This window comes from Anopheles merus, chromosome 2R (genome assembly GCF_017562075.2).
Source record: "Anopheles merus strain MAF chromosome 2R, AmerM5.1, whole genome shotgun sequence".
NCBI lineage: Eukaryota > Metazoa > Arthropoda > Insecta > Diptera > Culicidae > Anopheles > Anopheles merus.
In genome coordinates, this window is record NC_054082.1 from 53299654 (window position 1) to 53320648 (window position 20995).

A 20995-nucleotide genomic window follows, 5' to 3' on the forward strand; every position below is an offset into this window, starting at 1 on the left:
GGACAAGGTTGGCTCATATGATTCGTATCAAGCACAAGATGTGTACAACCACCCAATGTATCTGTTTCGTTTTGTTCATATTAAATGCATTTAATAATCAATTCATTGCACAGCTACAAACAGTATACAATTTGCTGTAAATAGTTAATGTTTTTATCAAACTTTCATAATAATTTAATATCTTTTCAATACAACTCAATTTCAAGAAGCGTATTAATTGCACCTTTTGTATAGCAACCTTGCAGTAACCGTTTCAAATGTCATTTTTGCCTGTTCGTAAACAGATGTGTTTACAGTGATGCAAACACTACACTGTACCCATTTCTAATGTGGTTATCAGTTTGAGCGTGCTATTTTTACAACTAGCATTCAATTTAATACCATTTCGCTCGTTTATTTTTAACTATTCATTTATGTGATTCCTACTACCACCCCGCATTGAGCTCTCATCAGTTTCCGTTTCCTCCCTTCATAGGGATGTGTGATGAAAGTCTTCCAACTTTTTTTTTCCAGGGTACGAATGGACCTAGCGGATCTTATTCGTTGAATATTTCTTCAATTATGAGATTTGGTTTACAACCGGTCAATAAACAAATTAAAGGACACACTCTTTCTTACAAAACAGAAGAAGAAGAATTCAACAAATTATTAATCAATTCCAAATTGCAAGTACAGGATTTCCTGCCAACTATTGAATATGTGCTTTTTCATTGGCACGTTTTTCCATACAAAAAAATCTGAAATTTTTCTCGGCATGCAATGAGATTTTTGTGAAATTTTCAAAAACCGGTTTTTCCATACAAACGCATGCTGTTTAATTGAACTGTCAACCAACTATCGAGCGTTCAACTAAAAAGCGTTCAACTATTAAATTCTGACTGTAGTTGAACACTTTTTAGTTGGCATACTTTTTAGTTGGCATACTTTTTAGTTGAACGCTTGATAGTTGGCAGAGTTCAACTCAGTTCAGTTTTAGATCAATTAAAAAGTTTGTGTTTGTATGGAAAAACAGGTTTTTGAAAAATTCACAAAAATCTCATGGCCTTCCGAGAAAATTTCAATTTTAGTTCAATTAAAAAGCATGCGTTTGTATGGAAAAATAGATTTTTGAAAAATTTGCAAAAGTCTCATGGCTGCCGAGAAAATTTTCAGAAATTTTTGTATGGAAAAACGTGCAAAGTTCAACCAGTGAGTTCGGACTGTATAGTCGACGAAAGACGGTCCTGATGGGAAGCGATCTATATTTCTGGCAATGTATGAGTAGTCCCGTTTTGTTTTTATTATCTTTAGTGAACCGATATAACCCTTATACGCTCATAGCCTACTGCAACGGACGCTTCCAAGCGCACTTGCACCCATAGGATTGCGCCTAGCACGTTCCTTCCGTCTGCTATACGATTGTTAAGAAATTAGGGAATGCACCATGTTTAAGTGATCGAAACGGTTCCTAATTAAAACCAATCCTATCATTCATTCGATGTTAGCATACAAATTCTGTCATTCTTTGAACATTGACAAATTTCGTATGTTTGAGAACAAGTAAGTGAAATAGTGAATCTAACGGTAATTTGCTTCAAACCACGTGCCACCATTCGTAATAAACTATAGTAAAAAAACAGAACATTTAACGTGTTTTTCCAGCTCTCGATTTCTATCAAATAGGAGTTCCTGCATTTTCCACCACTTCAAGTAAAGAGTGAACGGATGATAAAAATGATTAATTGAAATAGATGAAGCAAACTAATAATAAGCAATATCGTGTAATTAGTCATTGCATCAACAATGTCTAACCGGACTGGGGGAGGAGATGCTTCCAGTGTACGATAGTGTTTCTATTCGCACACACACAGTGACGGTTCCATTATCGATAAGACTTGGGTGCACTGATAAGATACGGAGACGTTTATGCCTCCAAGCATTACCTTCCGACGTTTGCTGCTATTGTGTAGCGCTTTGTTCTGAGTGGCTCGGCAAATAGCTGCTGACCAGCCGCGGTGGTGACTAAGCATCGGGTATGGGGCGTAAGCATTTCCCATTGGACTTCAAATTTCGATCATGAACGACACCATACTGTGAATCTTATCAACGTGTCGAACGAAGCATTAAGTTCCTGGTTCCACCTTGCACGGTGAAAAGATTAATTTTCACCTCTGTCGATGAAACGAATCACACTAGATAGGAGGTTTGATAGAAAGCATTTTTTAGTCAAATTTTAAATGGTCGTGCAGCACACTCAAATAACTCGAACCACCGTCAAGTTTATTGTTTGAAACGTTTCAAACTCCAAACGTGTCGAACGTGCTTTTCTCACAATTATTCTGCCGTTTGAATGCAAATAATAAAACAAACTAACAACCAAAAGGGGGACATTGTTTTCTTTTTTCTTCAAATGACAAAATTCTTTTGTATTTTCATTTATTTTCACTATTATCGTGTAGGTGTTTGTTTTTTCACTTCTCGTTTCAACTCTCACTTACAATACAAAGGATAATAATTAGATCAATAATAATATTAAAAATAATCATAATAGTAGTAGTAGTAATCATCATAATAGTAGTAGCAGTAGCAATAGTAGTAGTAGGAGTAATTACAGTCGTTACATACTAGCAACTCCCAGCAATAAGCTGTGGTTTGTAGTTCTCTGCCCTTGGGTTTCTTACTGAACTTAAAGAATAAGACTAGCATTTGGTTTTGTTGTTTTTGTGGTTTTTGTATGTGTGTTTGTGTTGGAACTTTTTTATAGACTAATTACTTTCCGACCTAAGAAGGAGGCTAGTGTGCGCAAAAGATGGCAAAAAACAAACCGTTCTTATATTGCTTGTGTATCTGACACCTGTGTGGTATGTCTGTGGCAAAAAAGAAGGTTTGTTTTTCTCTTCTTGTGATAGCAGCACGAGGCGCACGTACGCCGTATCAACCCACACACACACACACACACACACACACACACACACACACACACACACACACACACACACACACACACACACACACACACACACACACACACACACACACACACACACACACACACACACACACACACACACACACACACACACACACACACACACTTACCCACACGGGGTTACCTTCTATTTTATGTTCCTGCTCTTTGCTACGCCTGATTATTGTTGCTCACAATCGTTTCGCAAGGGTCACTTCTCTCTAGCGTTTATCTTATCGTTCTTGAAGTTATATTTTGTTTCTGTCGTTTGCTTCAAATGTTAGAAAGATAGGAAAATCAGCGACATCAACATAAAAACTGCACATCATGCTACGATGGTGATGGCCATCAACCATCAACCAATAGTATCATGCATGCCAAAAACATCCTATTACTATGAACCCGCCCGTCAGCAGCATCCATCATCACCACCACCACACCCCACCTGTGCTTTCACCATGTTTACGACGATCAGGTCGATTATATGGTCTGGTGGGATTTTTTACATCTATCTTACAAGAATAGTAGTAAACAACAGAGACTGAAAAAAACTGCACCCCACACACAATCATGGTGCATCTGCATTCTGCAGGTATTGTTGCAGATTTTGACAAGGATCACACACATACACACACACATCAAACATCTTAACTGTACTATCCTCGCTTTTAGTTCTATATTGGTTCGATCCATCCTCCTGTCCAGCCTGCCCCATCTTTGTTTGCTTTCTTTTCAGATATTTAAACTCTCGTTAGTGTTTTCAAATCCATTTAAATCTAATTTAAGGTACGCGCATTTATATTACAAGTTTAATTTAACTACATTCGTGCGTGCATGCATGCGTGCGTGCATATTGTTGTTTGTTGTGTTGCTGTTTTCTGCACATTTCAATTCCCTACCCTACACATACAAGCTATCTATTGTCGATTCCGTCATATAGTTATCATCGCCATCTAATGCATTTCCTGTTGTGCTGGGCCATTCGCGCGGATGATGCTTTGTGTTGTTAGCCGAGTGTATGATCACTGTGTGCAACATTATTGTACTGCTTCTTTCGTAGTTAAATGCATCTGACACGGGGGAGTTGCTCTCTCTCTCTCTCTCTCTCTCTCTCTCTCTCTCTTTCCTTCTCATATTCATATATACTTCTCTTTCTTTTATCTATGACACGCACGCACTCATACCATATTCGTCCAATTTAAAGTAACGCTCCCCAAACTGTGGATCCACAACTTTATATCTCCAGTATAACAGGAATCGTTTAACAGGTATGCGCACACTTAAGCGAGCTGACGTTTCGCCGCATACATTTTATGATATGGCTTGTTTTTTTGTCCTTATTTGCCTTTTAACCGTGAGCTGCACTTGGGCTATTAGGTAAAAGCTGGCCCAAAACGCAAAGACTTTGAAACAGGATATGATTGGTCATTTACAGATATGAAATTAGAGTGGAATACGGGAAGGATATTTTTCAAAAGAAGTTTAAGAAGTAAAAAAATAAATCGAAACATCCGAAATGATAAAACTCTGTTGTACTGATTTAAGGCAATGGCGCAATCAACTCTAGAGCAATGTAGGGCTTTCCATCCACTAATTATAAAGTACGGAGGGAGGATTTTGCTTACATAGAAAATAGAATTAGACACGACCGGACGAGATCGATCTGGGAAGCTATGTACATAAAAATAAGGAAATTAAAGCAGATTAGATTGAGGCTGCCCAAGCCGTGATCTCTTTTTCAACTCATCGCTGTTTAACGTGAGAACGTAGGGAACGGGGTAGGATTGGGAGAGTGGGGGGTGTGGTTATCTTCTCCCAGTTTTATCACACGCTTGACTTTGTGGCTCCCCACATAGTTCACCGTATTTAAAGCATTATGTTATAGCAGCCGTACAAAACTAAACCTTCCTCTGTGTGCAGCACTGCTGTGTACACTGTATTTACAGGATGTCGAGAAGGACGAGAAGCAAATGATACACTGACTGCTGCTGCGGCTCCCCAAAACCGGCCGGTTGTGCACATTTACCATTCTCACTATCTCCCGCGCTTGGACGCTTTACGCCGTTTCCGAGCCCATCAGGAACCGTTTGCGTTGCGATGATCATCCAGCGAATGGCAGGTGGTTGATGGGTTTGGCGTCCCGCATCCCGGTACCGTCGCCGTCGGTGTCAGCCCTGTCGCCAGGCTCGATGGTCGGTGCGGTACGCTAAAGGTCGCTAACTTTCTAGCCCCCATCGTCAACGGTACGCCCATGGTCGGCGATATGGCAAGTGTGGGCGATGGCGTGGACGACAGCGAGGACGTGGAGCAGCAGGATGACGACGACGCGGAAGACGAGGAGGACGCGGATAGCGGCGACGGGGACGAAGGAGGTGACGTCGGTGACGTCGGTAGTTTCAGCGTTAACCGTGGTGGCACAAATCGACCTCCGTTGAATCCGCACCGATAGCTGGCGGTCGACAGCGACGATGAGGAGCTGGACGAGGCAGATGAGGACGAACTGGCCACACTGCATCCACTGTCACGGTTGTTGTTGTTCTTGCAATCATCGTCCGCATCTCCCTCCATTGGGGTGTCCGGCTCTTCGGCCGTGAGCCCGTCCTGCGTGGTTGCTGCGGCGGCCGCCGCACACCGTAGCTGGCGGCGGGTGGCCACCATCTCCTCTTCGTTGAGCGGGTTGAACTTGCCGCAGTTATCGATAAGGAAGAACGGCGGCTGGCTGGTCGGTGGGGCAGCCATCGTCGGGGACGGTGGCGGCGGTTCCAGTTTGCCATCCGCTATTAGATTTTGCTCCAGCTCGAGCAGCTGGCCCATGAAGTTGAGGTTGGGAGAGATGATTGGGCGGGCAAGCTTCACGAGCTGGTATGCCTCGATCAGCGACAGACCCTTGTAGCGCATGACGTAGGCGATCGCGATCGTAGCGCTGCGGCTAATGCCAGCCTGACAGTGCAGCAGCACGGTCGAACCCTTTTTCCGGGCTTCCTCTGTAAAGGAAAGAGAGAAAAAGAAACATAAGGGGAATGGTTAGCGAATGGTTCTGACATTTAAACTACATATTTGCTATCATTAAGTTGAATGGGAATCCGATTTTATTAAACATACAAATGAAAGTCACTTGTTTGTGAGTTTAGGCTAACGGAAATAATTGCACGGACTACTAACGCCTACAGTCAACTAACATGTATCGGTAGCGAGGACTATAGGGACAGACCTTCAGATTGCACATATATCCTATAATCTTCGCGTTATTACAAAACTCACTATGGCAAAGCCTTTTGTTCATACTCCATTAAAAAAAGGGGAAGAAATTATCCCTTCATTCACTTTCATCATCGCCACTGTCACTAACCAAGTCCCGTGAGGCCACAGGAGTGTTTTTTCGGTATTCCAGGATGCTAAAATACAGATCAAAATGGTGCACTTCAGCACCCCGGATGTAATAGATGCAATCCTAAAACGCTATTACACCCTTCAGGAGCTGCAGCAGCAGCAGTCGGGACCGTTTTATTTCCCTTCCTGTGGGAATCGACGATCAACGGCTGCATTGTGTTTCGTTTGGGTGAAAGTATGACTCATGCAGTCATGCTCCGCATGCTGCTGGCACAGGCAGCGTGTGTCAGTGGGTTTTTTTAGGGTGCGTTACCGTGCTACGGGTACGATTCTTTCCTTCCGCTTGTTCTCGGGGAAGCAAAGTCGCTATTTCACGCACGACCGCACGCCAAAAAGAGTGAAGGAGGAAGGCGGATAGTGCGCGGGACAAGAGGCAAGCCAACGCTAATATAGCAGCTGATGATAGAAGGTTAGACGTGATGCTAACGGCTCCAAGAGCCCAGGCCTCAGGAAGTGACATTGGCCTCAGGAAGGGTGGGTAAGCAGTTTAGTTTTTGGTTGTTTGTTTTCGTTGGTAAAAATCTTCATTATTTTCGTCGTCCCGTGGCCAGAATGTTTAAACCAAACTTCCCAAACCGGCACGTAGCGTCTAAACAAACGGAAGCACTGCTTGTCACGGCCACTCTCTTGAATGGAACTGGTTCGAATAAAAAAAAGCAAAAGGCGCTCATCAACTCGACAATGTGGTGTCCATTCTGTTTAAAAAAAAATTGAAACCGTCACAATAACGGACGTGTACTCCCCCCCTGCCCATGACTTTGTTGTTGGTGATTCCGTTTTGGGTGTCAGAAAAGTGACAAGTTTTGGTGTCAAAGTTTTATTCAAATGGGTCAAGAATAAATAAAAAAGCCCTTAAAACACCGAGCAGAATCTTCCACGGGACCTCAACTGCAGCAGTGCTCAATCGTTGATTGGCCCCGTATTGTATTTTAGGGGTGTGTATGTTCCATTCGGCTTTTATTGCTGGGCGCGCACTACCAGGCACACTTGACTGGTTACAAAGAATGAACCGTTTTGGTGCACCACCGTTCATTCGCGATCGATGACTCAAACAACACAATGTCCCGGCCGTGTGGACCGGAAAGAACCAAACACCGGAAAGTGAGAAGCGAGTGAAAAGAACTAACATGTACCACGCGAACCAAGCGCCGTAGCACATCTTTTCTGCGATCTACACAAAATAAAGAAGCAACAACAACAAACGGCGACAAAAAACTGATGTCAATATGGCCACTTTTAACACTTCACCATGCGCCCGCTCGGGTCCGGGTGGTCGGTCCGCTACGGGTGTGTTATGAATGTGGGCAAAGCTGCTTCCTCCGGCTGCCCTACGCGGACGGCCGAATCAAACGGCAACCTTCCCCCGGTTGCGCTCCGGTCGATCGAATTCGTGAATCCATTTTCGGTGGTAGCGGTTTTATTTCGGGACGGTGGGACGGTGAGTCATAGCCTCCCGGATGAGTGCGTTGTTGCTTGCCGCCGCCGCCACGCGTGCATCGTAAAATGTGCCTCCTCGCCGGACCGCGCGATCAACCGCCACACCCCGGGATAGGGTACGAGGGGCGGCTGGTTTTAAATCTTCACCAACCCACGCCGATGTAGACGATACTCGTTGGTGAAAATTACGATTCGATTCGATTTTTTCGTTTCAAATATCCATTAATACTAGTGTGTAGAGTACAACAGAGGTACAACAGCTTGTTTATCGCCATTGCAAATTTTGCTGCTGCTGCTCGATGCACAAGAGTTTGCCCGAGTTGCCCAAACAGTGGCCACTGCTGCCACCCTCCGTTCCATTAATCAATCACTTCCGGATGACGTACAGCGGCAGTAAATGGAAAAGGGAAACGGGGTAAACATCCGTGAAACTGTTGAAAACCTCGCAGTAACAACTCGACAAATTCCTGGCGCGCTGGCCGAAAGGGCCATTATCCAAATTAGAGCACTTTTTTAATCACGTCACGGTAGCGCGCCAGGCCGGGCCAAGCTGCAATAACAAAGGATTTATATTATCCCTTTCGTTCACGGTTCGTTTTCGCCGACTCATTCAGAGCACGAAGCAAGGGCAGTGTGGCGACACAAACTTGCGCTGTAAATGTCTTAAATGGCACATCGAAATTGAAAAGACCCAGATGAAGGGCTCAGCGTGTTGGTGTAGAATAACTAGCGTACAACATTAACCGTTGTTTGATCGTTCAAAGATGGATGGAATTGAAAAGCAGGAATCAGAACATGCTACCCGATGAAACACCCGGTGACATTTGATCCTTTTCTGTCCTCTGAACAAAACCTCCACTTCCGGGAAGGACATCCAACGAGAGGGAATGGAGGAAATCAATGCTTTTTAATCTGCCGACGAATGGCGTGATACCCCCGTTACACAAATAGGGATTGCATTGCACTCACAAAGGCACTAGAGTAGGTGGTGTGTGCATGTCTGTTTAAGAGTGTGTATGTTTTTTTCTCAATCTATTATCCTTGGGTAATGTTTTGATAACTCGAGACAGGATGAACACAAAAAATATAACGCACCAAAAGCTCGGGCAGGATGCGTGCGTGAGTCATCTGGCGACAGCATCCCCTTATTGCTGTTCTATGGCGTGTCCTGCGTTTCTTTACCCTGTTTCACTGAGCAACTGCGCACTCGATGATGATTCATCCTTTGGGCTTGTGCCAGGACTGCCTGCTGCTGCTGCTGCTGCTGACAGCTTGATGATGTAGCTGTAGATGACAATGGCTGTTGATGGCTGCTGGAATTGTGGTGGTCTGCTGGTGGTCCGCAGTTTACAAAATGCTCCAGAAATACAGACATCATCGTTACTGTCGCATGACGCCGTACGTAAGGTGGACAGAAAGCAACGAATTAGTAATCAATTAATCATCTGGCAGAGATGATCTTTGCCATCGATCTTGTGTAATGCGCCTTCGATTCCGATTCTGACATCATCGGATTCCAACGAAAGACGAACGAAGTGCGGTGCGGATCGAATTTCTTTCCAAAGGCAGAGATGCGATGGATGACATCAGAAACAACACACTCTCCCCCATGTCCCGCCTTCATCACGTTGGATGATGTTTGAGTGGTCATTGGAGTGAAGTGTCCTTCTTCTCACAGTACCGACATGAGATGTTCACAACTCCGCCACCAGCTTCCCGAGAAAGGTTTGTTCTCCGAGGGCGTGTTTATGCGCAGCCTAAGACCTTGTGAAGATGATCTTCGAAGGCGTTGCGGGAGGGACGGCGATCATTTACCTTTTGCATCTTTGGGGCAGCTCGAAATGACTCATGTGTGTTGATGGGATGTGTTATGCGCCCGCCGCTTCAGGAATGAAAAGCGCATCACCAAGCAAACACAACAAATAAGCATTGGATCGGAGTGTCGATTGTTGAGCTCAATATTGTGTTTACATTGCCATGACCATTCACCAAATGAACACCAAACGAAACAAAATACAAAAAACCTGCTGATACACAGTAAGTAACGCAGTGTTGGTGGTTTTACCCCATTCAAAAATTGAAACCTTTTGATTCACGATCTGCATACATCGTGTCAACACACAAACCCTTGCCTGAACGCCTGAACGGATGTCGCTGCACGGGCTGCCTTTTTGAATGAACGACGACTCCCCGCGTGCATGCACATGTCTTTACACGCGCCTGATTCGCGGATGTTAATTAGAATCGTTTGGCGTTCCTCCCACCCATCCTCTCTTTTGGGATGTGTAGAATAAACAGAGTGCATCACTTTGTGCTGGATGATGATGTGTGTTGGATTCGTTGCTGGATGCTGCTGCTATTTGCGCGATGGGTTCTACCACTATCTCTATCTTCCATCCCCTCCGGCTGCAAAGCATGTTTATTGACAGATCACGGGTCGGCGGTGTATGATTCATTCATGGCGGGTTTGAAATTTTCCATTTATTCCACACCATTGCACCAGTGCTGTTACAATTCATGAGTTAGGGATTCAAGGCTTCTTTCTCCCCCATTCCATCCTTCCCTGGTCGTTGCTCGACTTTGGACTAGCATTGTTAGTTTATTCATTTCCAAACGTTCAGAGGAATGGAATTCAACAGAAGGGTTTTCCCCTAATACCAACCAAAGGAATCATCATTATTGCGAAGCAAAAAAAAAGAACCTACTGTGCGTTACATCCATTCCAGGGGAAGCGGGGTAAATTGCAGGAAATTGTAATAAAATGCATTCCTCGAATATTTACATGACATGCAACGTGTGTACGTCGTCCTTACGTTTGGGCTGCAATTGACAACATGCGGACTGTGTGGATTCCCCCTAACTGGCTAGGACAATCATTTTTCTCTATTAGCAGCAGATGTGAAAGTGGCTCGGCATACACCATATTTACACCATTCTCCATCGCGGGGATTGTGCAAATGTTCTCAAACTATAAAGCGACTCATTGCGCAAAAAGGCGAGAAGAGTGTTAAAAGGTTGATTGTTGCTACTACCCTATCCATCCCACCCAGAAATCAACCAACAGCAGAGGAGGTTTCTTATCACAACGACGCTTTGGAAGCATCCGAAAAGTGATCTATCTGTTGATGGTGCCGATGATAGTTGCATCCATTTGTTTCCCACACAGCACAGAGTGCGAAAGAGAATAGAAGTGTTCCTTCATGCCTGTCCCTGATATGGGCGCAGATCATTAATCTTCTGACAGTGAAGGGTCACAGTTTGGTCGGGGAGGGATGACATGAAGCTATTACTCTTGGTCGCGTTTGTGTTTTGGCACCCAACGGTCTAATTCAATAAGGACGATTTGGTGCTGCTTTGCCACTATCCATTCGATTGCAGGCAATTTAACACCTCTCCCGAAGCGCCCTACCAAAACGGTCGGTAGGATTTTTATTGGACTAATTTAATCGGTGTGAATAACGAAATAAGGGAGAAGAACAAATATGCTGGAAAATGGGGAAAACAATGTACGCTTTTGCTGGCTTTTATTAATTTCTTCAATGTACAAACATTTCAACGATTTTCCAAAAAAAACAAACTGATGGTACATCATTGCTTTGCTTCTATGCTGTGTAAAGTTTTCACATGTTACTGTCAAGCGGTCGCTGCCAAACGGCAGAGTCGCTGGAATGTGGAAGCGGCCCGGTCAACTTTCAGAGCCTCGGAAGCCCAATCGCGAAGCGTTGCTGGGAACCAACCATCAAAAGAGTGCGCGTATTAGTGAAATCTTTTGCCAAACCAATACATTGGCAAAACCAAACACGTCCTCACTTGGTTCCTACTCCCAGCAGTGCAGCCCGCACAAAGGGGTCGCTCTGGTGGGGCAACACCTAGCTATGACGGTGTGGTGGTTGGATCTGTGTCCACCAAACCGGTTGTCTGTGCGTGTGTGTCTGTGCGGTGCTGCAATGGCTGTTGCTGAAACGTTCGTTTGGCCGCAAGAGAGCGGTGGCCTTTGCCATGACGTCACGCCATTAGGCAAAGGTCATTCGAGGAGATTGCTATTGCTTTGCCCAAGAAGTCTGCGCAAGATGAGTCACACACCAAAAGTACCACACTGCAGCAGAGGTGGCTTTTGTGTGTTCTTCGACAGCATTAGTTGGTCAAAATCGTGACAGACGGGAAAAAGGGGTATGCCGTCGGTGCGAGGCGGGGTGACAATTGAGTTCAAGAGGGGGTTTCCTTTTTGACTCAACTGTTACAATCGCTCAACTAGGCTCAACGAAAGGTGTTATTAACAATAGCGAAGTACGTTTTTCTCGACGTTCTTCCAAAGGACCTAAGAGTAATGAACACTGTGTGCGGTTAACATATGTGTGCAAGACTACTCATCGCTTTTCCGACCTGAGATTTCCCTGAGCGTAGCATAGCCCTGCTGCCGAAATTGCCAGACACGTATTTTCCCTTGTTTCTTTGCGTTAAGAAACTCGTAAAATTCACGACGGTAATGTCGGCTAGCAAGAACAGGAGCAGAGGACGCAGCAGCAGGTCGTGCATACACATTGCAGAACCTTCAAACCAACATTGACGGCACAGCAGGGGCAGATCGTATTATCGGAAAGCAAACTGTAATTGAAAATATTGGTAACAGACGGTTCCCGAGGGGTGTTTATGGCTTTCCGGTTCCATTTCCCAATGGTTTATTCCCTTCTCGCTCGCTAAGAAGGTTACACACTCTTTGGATTGGTCCGTTTCTCCCACAAAAGCGAGCAAACAAGATGCCCAGCCCAGCATCTGCAGTTAATGGGCCACAACGCAAGTTGGTCGTTTTCGAGCAGTTACATAGTACCTTCAAGTGGTAAGCGATTCGTCTCGTTAGCTTCCCGGAAGGCACAACGAAATGCCAGATGCTGCCACTCGAAGGTAGCGTAGCTTCGAAAGACGAAAATCTTGCAAATCCCTAGAAATTGGTCATAATCGGATTGTGCAATGGAAACGTTTGCTAAGCACACGAATGCTAGTCGTCCTTAAGGATCTGTTATTGAATACTTTTGCTCAAAACATATATAGTAAATAACATGCAGGACTTCTGACATAAATAAGATCACAGCATCAGTACAATTCAATCACGAAATCCCTCAAGTTGTGAAACAAAAACTTTCCCCCTTTTCAACCTCAGCATGTAATTAACAAATTCACTTTTTGTGTCCGAGAATGATTGGCACGCCGCGTGCGTCCGTACAACCAGGTTTCCCTATTTGTTTTCTTATTTTTGTGTATGTTTTTTTCATTCCTCAACCCTCCTGCGCATATCCCTTAGAGTGTTTTGTTCGCTCTGACGCTCATTCAACCCGAACCCAAAAACATCAACCATCGCATCAAAACCGCATCAAACAAATCGCATGAAAACAAGTCCATTTCCGCACGGCAGTCATCGTCGTCACCGGCCACGACGGCCCGATTAGCAGCAGATGGAAGTTCAATCCTCCCTCGTCCATTAAAAAAATACCCCAGTAGCGCAGCATAATACTGTCGGGAGTCACGAAATGAGTCACCGCGACCGACTTCATCTGGTCTAGCAGTTCTTGCGTAGCAGCATCCCCTTTCTTTAGCTCTATCAGTGTTTTCCGGCTTTTGAGACCAGTGACGGTGGTTAGCAACATTTGGCAAACAGGGCTACCTCCTCTTCCGGTCTGTAAGGACCGCTTGTATTGTATTGGGTTTTAATTTAAACCAGGGTAAATTAAGCTCGGTTTAACGATGCATTTTTTATGTTATTTCGTTTCCTTATTTCTGTTACTTTGCAACAACCCCACCACCCTCGATGGTCTCCGTTTAGCACCTAAATGATGTTGTGCTTCCGGGGTAGTTACGGCGGATGAACATATCTTGCCCTTTCGAGAGCGCCCAGGGCGTTAATGGGACACGTGTGCATCAACCTCACAGCGACGTTGGCGATCGTCGATAATGGTTGCTGCTCCATTTGCTTCGGATTAGTAATTTATAAGGGACAAGGCGATTGCGGAGTTGGGGTGGTGATAGGTCCTCCCGATTTGTGCGAATCCCGACCCGTAGGACGGCGTACCAGATAGAAAAACACTAACAGGAAGAGCGCATACTGCCTGTTTTTAGTGTCTCTTGGACGGCGTGGAGTGTGATCAGTAAACAATGATGATAAACACGCCCGCAAAAGGCGCCACATTGGGCGCTGACGCTCCCTAACACACACACAAACACACACATTCACAATTCATCAATTTGCTCCAATGACGCTACTGGGCAAGCGATCACTTGGCACTGGGAACAAACCGCACGCCCTTCGAGGACATGTGTGCATTTGGCTCCGTGCGAGAAGATCCTTTCGCGATAACCAACTCAGTACGGCTGCCGCGTGTTTAAACACCACTCGAAGTTAAGTTGAGTGATGATGACGTTGACGGGAAGCGAACGAAACGGGTACTGCGCCATTCCGCGCTCTGATGCGATGACTCGTTGTCAAACAAACTGCGGCGAGCAGGTTGCCTTCCCCGATCAGGATGGGTTTCTTACACTCTTGTTCCCTACTTTACTATCATCGCTTCCAACATCAACAGCCTAGGGCTACGGTTGTAATTGTAACGTTATCTTCCCACTAAGGTGCACGGCGTAAAACGATGAACAATCGTAAAGGATTCATCAATGATGGTTGGCAGTTTTTAGGAAAAAACGAAGTGTTTATTTAAAAACCTTTCATAATGCGTACAGACAATTTCAACCTACAAAAAGATAAGTTAAAATGTGGACTCATTTACTAAGAAGATATCATAGGAAACACATTCATGGTATAAGAAAGTGTAAAAAAGAGTTACCCAGCAATTATGAAACAGTTGCCGAGCTCATAGAATGAGAAGCTTGTTGTCATTGCTGTCCGTTTTACTCCGAGATGGATAGGGCCACAATAAATCTATTCAAGTCGGAAATAACATGTCTAAGCATCGCATCGTCTGCCCGGGGCTCAAGTGTAGTAAACATTGTGTAAACTTCTTATATGCGACGGCCCGGTTGGTGGTTCTTATCAACGTAACAACCATCCCGTACAGCGAGGAACAACACGGTTTGCTGTTATGACACTATCTAAGTTGTTACGTACTGGTATATGCTCTCAAGCCTTTGCCTAGTCGGGCTCCATTTTTCACACACACATCACAGAAGCTACTTTTATTTATTGTTCTTGCTTCGCGTCATATTATCACCTTTAGCACGATTCGTGATAAATAGACTAAACCATATTAAAGAAACTACATAATAGCACCGCTCACTGCATAAGAGCCACCTTCAGCGGCTAAAGGGAGAGCAAAAAAAAGGAAAACAATAGTATCAACCGCTACCTTCCTGTTATGCTTTCCCTTTAGCTGCGACTACCGCTTGTCTTCCGTCTAACTATTGATTTGAGTTGTTATTTCTGTCACACCCAACGAATAACACCGTGAACGTCTTATCGATCAGCCAGCACACCACTGGGTGAGTTGGTAGTGCAGGGAATGCGCGGGCTATTGAATAACACTTCAGGCGTATGGCTGTGAGCTGCGAGGAGCCAAGTGAGTCATCCGCACGACCACAAGCTATCGGATCGATTGCAACCAGCATAGAAGGGTTGTCCGTTTGGGAGGGGGGTGAAAAAACAACGGTGCTCCGCTTTCGTTGCTCCCGATGCCAGTGCTAGACCAATTCTGTTGCAAGGACTTGGGGCACACGCTCGTGAGTAGTGTATGGCTCCTGTCCTTGGGTGTGTACTCCTGCCGTGGTGACAGATATGCCAACAGACTCTTATCGTTTAGTCGACATGACGGTGCTTACCAAGTTCAATATACCAAACGTTGAGCATTTGATTTGTGGGATGAAGGTTCCTGTGTATACAAGATTTGGTTATTGATGACCTGTTTTAATACCAAATTTAAACAATAACAGCTTAAGGTCGCTTTAAACCTTGCGTGAAAGTGAACGGGACATCATTTTGTGGTTTTCTACTATATTTCATGAAATAATAATCAGAATATGGCTTATCGTATACCAAAAGGAAGCATATTCAATTCCCAAACTATTTAGATTGTAAAGCGTATTGAAATGATGAATTAAATGCATTTTCCTGTTATTTACCGCTGGTCATTATTGTTTCACCGTAAAAAAACGGAGAATCACAAGGAAATGCACTTAATTTATTCATCCAATATCTTTTGCAGTCAAAATAGATGGGGAATTTAATATCCTTTCTTTTGGTGTACAATAAGCCATATTTTGATTAATATTTCATAAAATATAGTAGAACCCCAACATTTCACGTTCATTTTCACTAGAACTGTAATCCGGGCTTTATTTTTAAAGCTATCATGAACTGTTACTCCAACCGAGTTTAAAATAAATAAATGATTTCAGAGCAACCAAACTATCCAAAGCACACTCGAGCGTACAATGTAAGCACCCTTTTATCATACGCAATAAGTCTTCCTAGTCTTGTCTTTGTAGTCATGTGTTTTGCTTGGGCTTAAGCTCCTAGACCCCACTATACTACATCGCCACCCGAGACACTGCAGGTGATTGCGTGTCCATAATTAACTGGTACGTTAAATAGTTTATGAGTGGCGCTTGGGCGAGAAAAGCTTGCAACAGTCTCCTAGACTTCCGCTGTGTTAAAACAAAAGTAGTACATAACAAAATAAGCACTTATGGAAGCTACACATATTTAATGGAAGTAGAAGAAACATTCATTATGTGCCACAGCTCAGCTAGAAGTTTTCCAAGAAGGATGGGTAAATCCTTCCAATTTTATCAACCGAATTCCCAGCTGAAACCCGTTTCGCTGCTCTCCCCTTCACATGCCAAGGATCATGGAAAATGGTACATTTAGCATATTTAATCCCCCGTTTGTATCGTTTGGGCAGAACATTCCCCTTAAATAGGGGCTCCGAAATCCCGGGTAAGACAGCAAATTTAGATAAATTTTAGATAAATATTTAGATAGGCACCAACGACAAGCGCCTGTGACACGTTGGTTGTGCTTTACGGTGCGCTCGTTAGGGGCAATACTCCTTCAATGCGCATCAAACCGTTTATCAGGAACCAGGAGGAACTGTGCTCGTGAACAGGGAATCACCATCGAGAGGAGAGTGGTGTTTCCCCGATAAAAGCTACTCAAATACGAGGGTAGCCAGTGGTAAGTGGTGCCGAAAACATACATCGATTTAAAACATCCCAAAACAACACTCAGACATCCGGCCGCACGAAAAAAAAGGGGAAACCGACGAGGACTCTGGGAATTAATTCCATCGCCAATTTCCGTCAGATCTTTTACTATCCATATCCCTCTAGCTCCCTCGGGTCGACACACACGATCCCTGCCTCTCTCTCTCTTTCCGTGTTTTGGGGGGAGATTTTCACCTCTACAGTGCGCGACCTGTAGCATTAAAATGTCGTACAGTGTGTGTTGTGCACCCTCGATGCTCGTGCTTCATGTTGTCGTTCTACATACATGCCAGTGCGTGTGTGTGTGTGTGTGTGTGTGTGTGTGTGTAGTGCTGCGGTTTATTTACATAATCGTTCGACCGGCCAACCGTTCCGTGGCCACTGACTCATCCCCGAACCGCATTGTATGCGCGATGTTTGGGAACACTCTAGGTGCAATCGTTATCGTGCAAACGACGTTTGTTCAGCTGCTACTTTTCCGCCGGTGCGCTGTGTCGTTGCTGGTGGTGCTCCCAGACCCTCTTGTTCTTGGCTCGCGCAATGATTTATTTTGGTTCTACGGAGGGGACTTTGCATGAAAAAATGATGTACTGACTCTGCTCGGTACGATGGTTGATCGACATTTCCATATAGCGTCACGTTGCCCATGTGTCTACACCCCTAGGATGTTGATCGATCGCAAACGGGCGATGCCGATAAGAGGCAGCCAAGGATGATGATACCATCACCACCACCAAACTACCACCACCAAAATAAAGGACGACTTCCTCCCACGTGACCGTGTGATATGGCAGCCGTGTGCTAATCGAGTACAGTGTTGCGATCGACTATTATTATTAGCACCCAATTATAACCCACATGCGCACCAGCCTGCCTTATTACACATCGCACCCGTTCGATAACTGGCGACACCGTCAACCAGTTGAGGGGTGCATTTAACCTTATCCCCGCAACAGCACCCCAAAAACCGGGCCCGCCATTGACGATGGCTTCAAGTACAATCGATGGCAATTGAAAACAGGCCCAACAAACAACATGACGGTGAGTGATGAATCATCGCCAGCACCACCCGGTAGGGGGACGCGGAGTGCGACATCACGATAGAGAAGGAGGCCTTTTCTTGAGGGGTGTGTGTGTGTACGCGATAGTGTACATTTGGTCCGTAGGTGTGACCGGGATACTCTCTACCAGCCCGCATAAAAATAGTGTGCCAGTCGATTCAGACCGGCAGCGCGTTGTGGTGAAATGTGCTCCAAATATTCGTGAATACAAAGGGAACGGCGAAAGACGAACGGGCTTGCCCCCGTAATGCGACAGGACGGAAACAGAAGGCAGAGGCAGAGAATGAGAGGCATGCAGGTGCTGGGTTGTAGTGGGTTTTGTGGAGTCTTTTATTGATCTCTTTACCTTATCAAAAGTTACAGCTACACTTTCAAGTGCATTTCTATTTTTACCCTTTTTTACTTCTAATATACATGAACTGAAACGAGTTGCATACAAATTATATGGGAATTATCCCTGTGGCCTGCTGAACCCATCTTCATACGCAATAGATGGGGGGAATGCACCGTTCAAATTTAGAAGGATAAGGAAACAGCGATAAGTTATTCACGGCTATCTATTGATATCATATGGCATAATCAATTGCGCCGTTCTCTAGTCCCCTTGTTGACTGGTTGGTTTATTATCATGTCGTTCCCTATCGGGGCCATTTTCCCCCTTTTTCGAAGCTCAGATGCCTACGTAACGTGTCATCTCGTCGAACGCAATGCCCGACGACCAAATTAGAACACGTGTCCTCTTGGTCGTAGCTTATCGGAAATATTCTGCTGCAGGCGCTTGGAAGAAAAACTGACTACACGTGGCAGCCAGTGGGAAGAGTGAGGATTACTGTTATATCGACATCGCGCTGCCCATCATGTAAATCGGAAGCCGTGGAATGTAGGTAAAGCCGCATGTTACATAGTTAGCCACCATTTGTGCACGCTTCATGCACACACACACACTCTGTCTTTCTCTCTCTCTTTAGAGAGTGTAAAGGAAGGATCCTTCCTTTCCCCCCTTTTTCTGTTCTGCTTCTAAGCAACGCGCTACCGTTTAATTGAGCCCAGTCACGGAAGTCGGGTCTATTCTATTTCGGGTTCAACTTCGTTTGCCCTCTTCTGGATGGATTGCTGCTAGCTGCTCGGGTAGCTTAGCTTGCTGGACTGACGGAAAATACTCTGACTTTGGTGCTTCCGAGAGGGCCAGTACCAAATCCAGACCATGAGAATTTTTAATAGCGACGGCACAGAACACGCAACCCTATAATTCGCAGCCCACAACACACCGGCAGCCGACCTATGAGTCATTCGCAGTATCATTACGGCAGCTAACCAAAGTTTCCTTCCTTCCTCTTCGAAGGGAAAGCCTTGCCCCTGCAGTGAATTTGGCAGCACAGAAATTCGGAAAATCGAGCTCAGATTCATTCCCATTTGTGGGGCTTCATTGTTGAAGGTGAAATGTGACCCTCGCACTCCAACTTGTTGGGCGGGCGTGTGGTTTATGCTACATTCAATTCAGTGCGTTCTGTAACCCGCAATGAGGTCCCGAAATATTTGCCCCAATTTTGCGCTACACTCGCACGCGACTTCTACCCTTTTGATGTGACCTCTGTTATTGATTTTTGAGCTGCGACATTATGCTGGTGGTTGCAAATTCCTTTACAAATTGCCCCCCCCTCACAGATAGAGGGAAAATAGTAGCAACCTACCACTGTCACTGTCAAACATGGTTATATGCTTGCTTTTTCTAACATGATAACGCATTAACTAGCATTATAGCCTACACTACTGCAACGATGACCGTCTTACTGCTATGGTCACAGGTTGATGTTCTCTGATATTTTGTTGTAGTTGGGTTCGCCATTAAGTCCCGAAGTGTCGATGAACAGTCGTCCCGTGGCCATCGAAGGACGCCAAATCTCGCTCGCGTGGCATTTTTCGCTCGAGCAACTTGAGCCCGCTGTGTCTGTGTCTGTCTGTCTGTGTGTGTGTTGCTTTAGTTTACTTTGCGTCATTCGCGCGCTCGGCTCGGTTCGGATCGCAGGTCTTGCGCGCCACTACGACACGGTCGCGATTACGAGCGCACAACTTCCCCCCGTTAACCGAGCGCCTTTGCGCACCAACAGCCTCCCCTCCCCCCATTCGTTGGCCATGGTCATGTGGCAACGGTTTGGCCATGTGTGTGGTAGTAGAGCGTGAGTAAAGTGAACCAGCAGCAGCACCACCAGCGTTTCATATCGTGCCATTTAATTGTGTTTAAATACAGCTCGTGACTCATCGCAAACATACCGCCATGCAAACGCACACTACACACCGTTGCTTCGCTATCAGTTTACGAAGCAACAGAGCACCCAGTCACCCTTTGTGCTCCCAGCTACCTTCTAACCTTCCTCTATTTTCTCTCAGCTTCACCCCCAACCCTCCCTCCCTCCCTCCCTCCCCCGCATTCACAGCTGGCGAGAATGCCATATTTACCCAACAACCTTTGACGAACAAGTGAGAGCGAATGTACAGCATTACTTACCGCGATTTGGTAGTGCTGGTATAGTAGAGAGCTTAGTGTTGCGCGGTGTTGTACACGCCCGAAGGCACTCATACAACAGTATAGGTTATATACAATGGGTAGCAGGTTCTAAACAAGGGGTTTCGAAGCAGGTGCACTAGAGCAGGATTGCGCTACTAAGCAGCGATCTAGCCACTTAAAGCAGTGCTAAGGAAAGGAAATGGTGTGCTGACATTTGCCTTATTTGTTGGAAGCTCTCTCGGTGAGTCGTCACGGGTGCATATCGACTTAATCCATCATAGCTTTCCGTGCCAATCCGTACCACTGGGCCGAGTATTTGGCCTCATTCGTGTAATCCTATATGCGCTTGAAAAGGATTTACGCAGATGTCTCTATTTGGAGAAGGCAACGACTTATATTGACGCATTGTTAAAAGTGTCCCATTCCTTTCGAGGCGCGAGAAGAAGGTGGAATACT

The 20995-nt window shown here is 45.2% G+C and overlaps 1 protein-coding gene across 1 annotated transcript in view; it reads right to left on the minus strand.

The window, feature by feature from the left end:
• Window positions 1-3268: 3268 nt before the first annotated feature.
• Window positions 3269-20995, minus strand: part of LOC121603512 (uncharacterized protein ZK757.2) — a 31291-nt gene continuing 13564 nt past the window's right edge. The window contains exon 4 of the mRNA XM_041932350.1: window positions 3269-5931. Within this exon, the coding sequence (XP_041788284.1) occupies window positions 5024-5931 (908 nt within the window). The 3' untranslated portion in view covers window positions 3269-5023. The remainder of the gene's footprint in view (window positions 5932-20995) is intronic.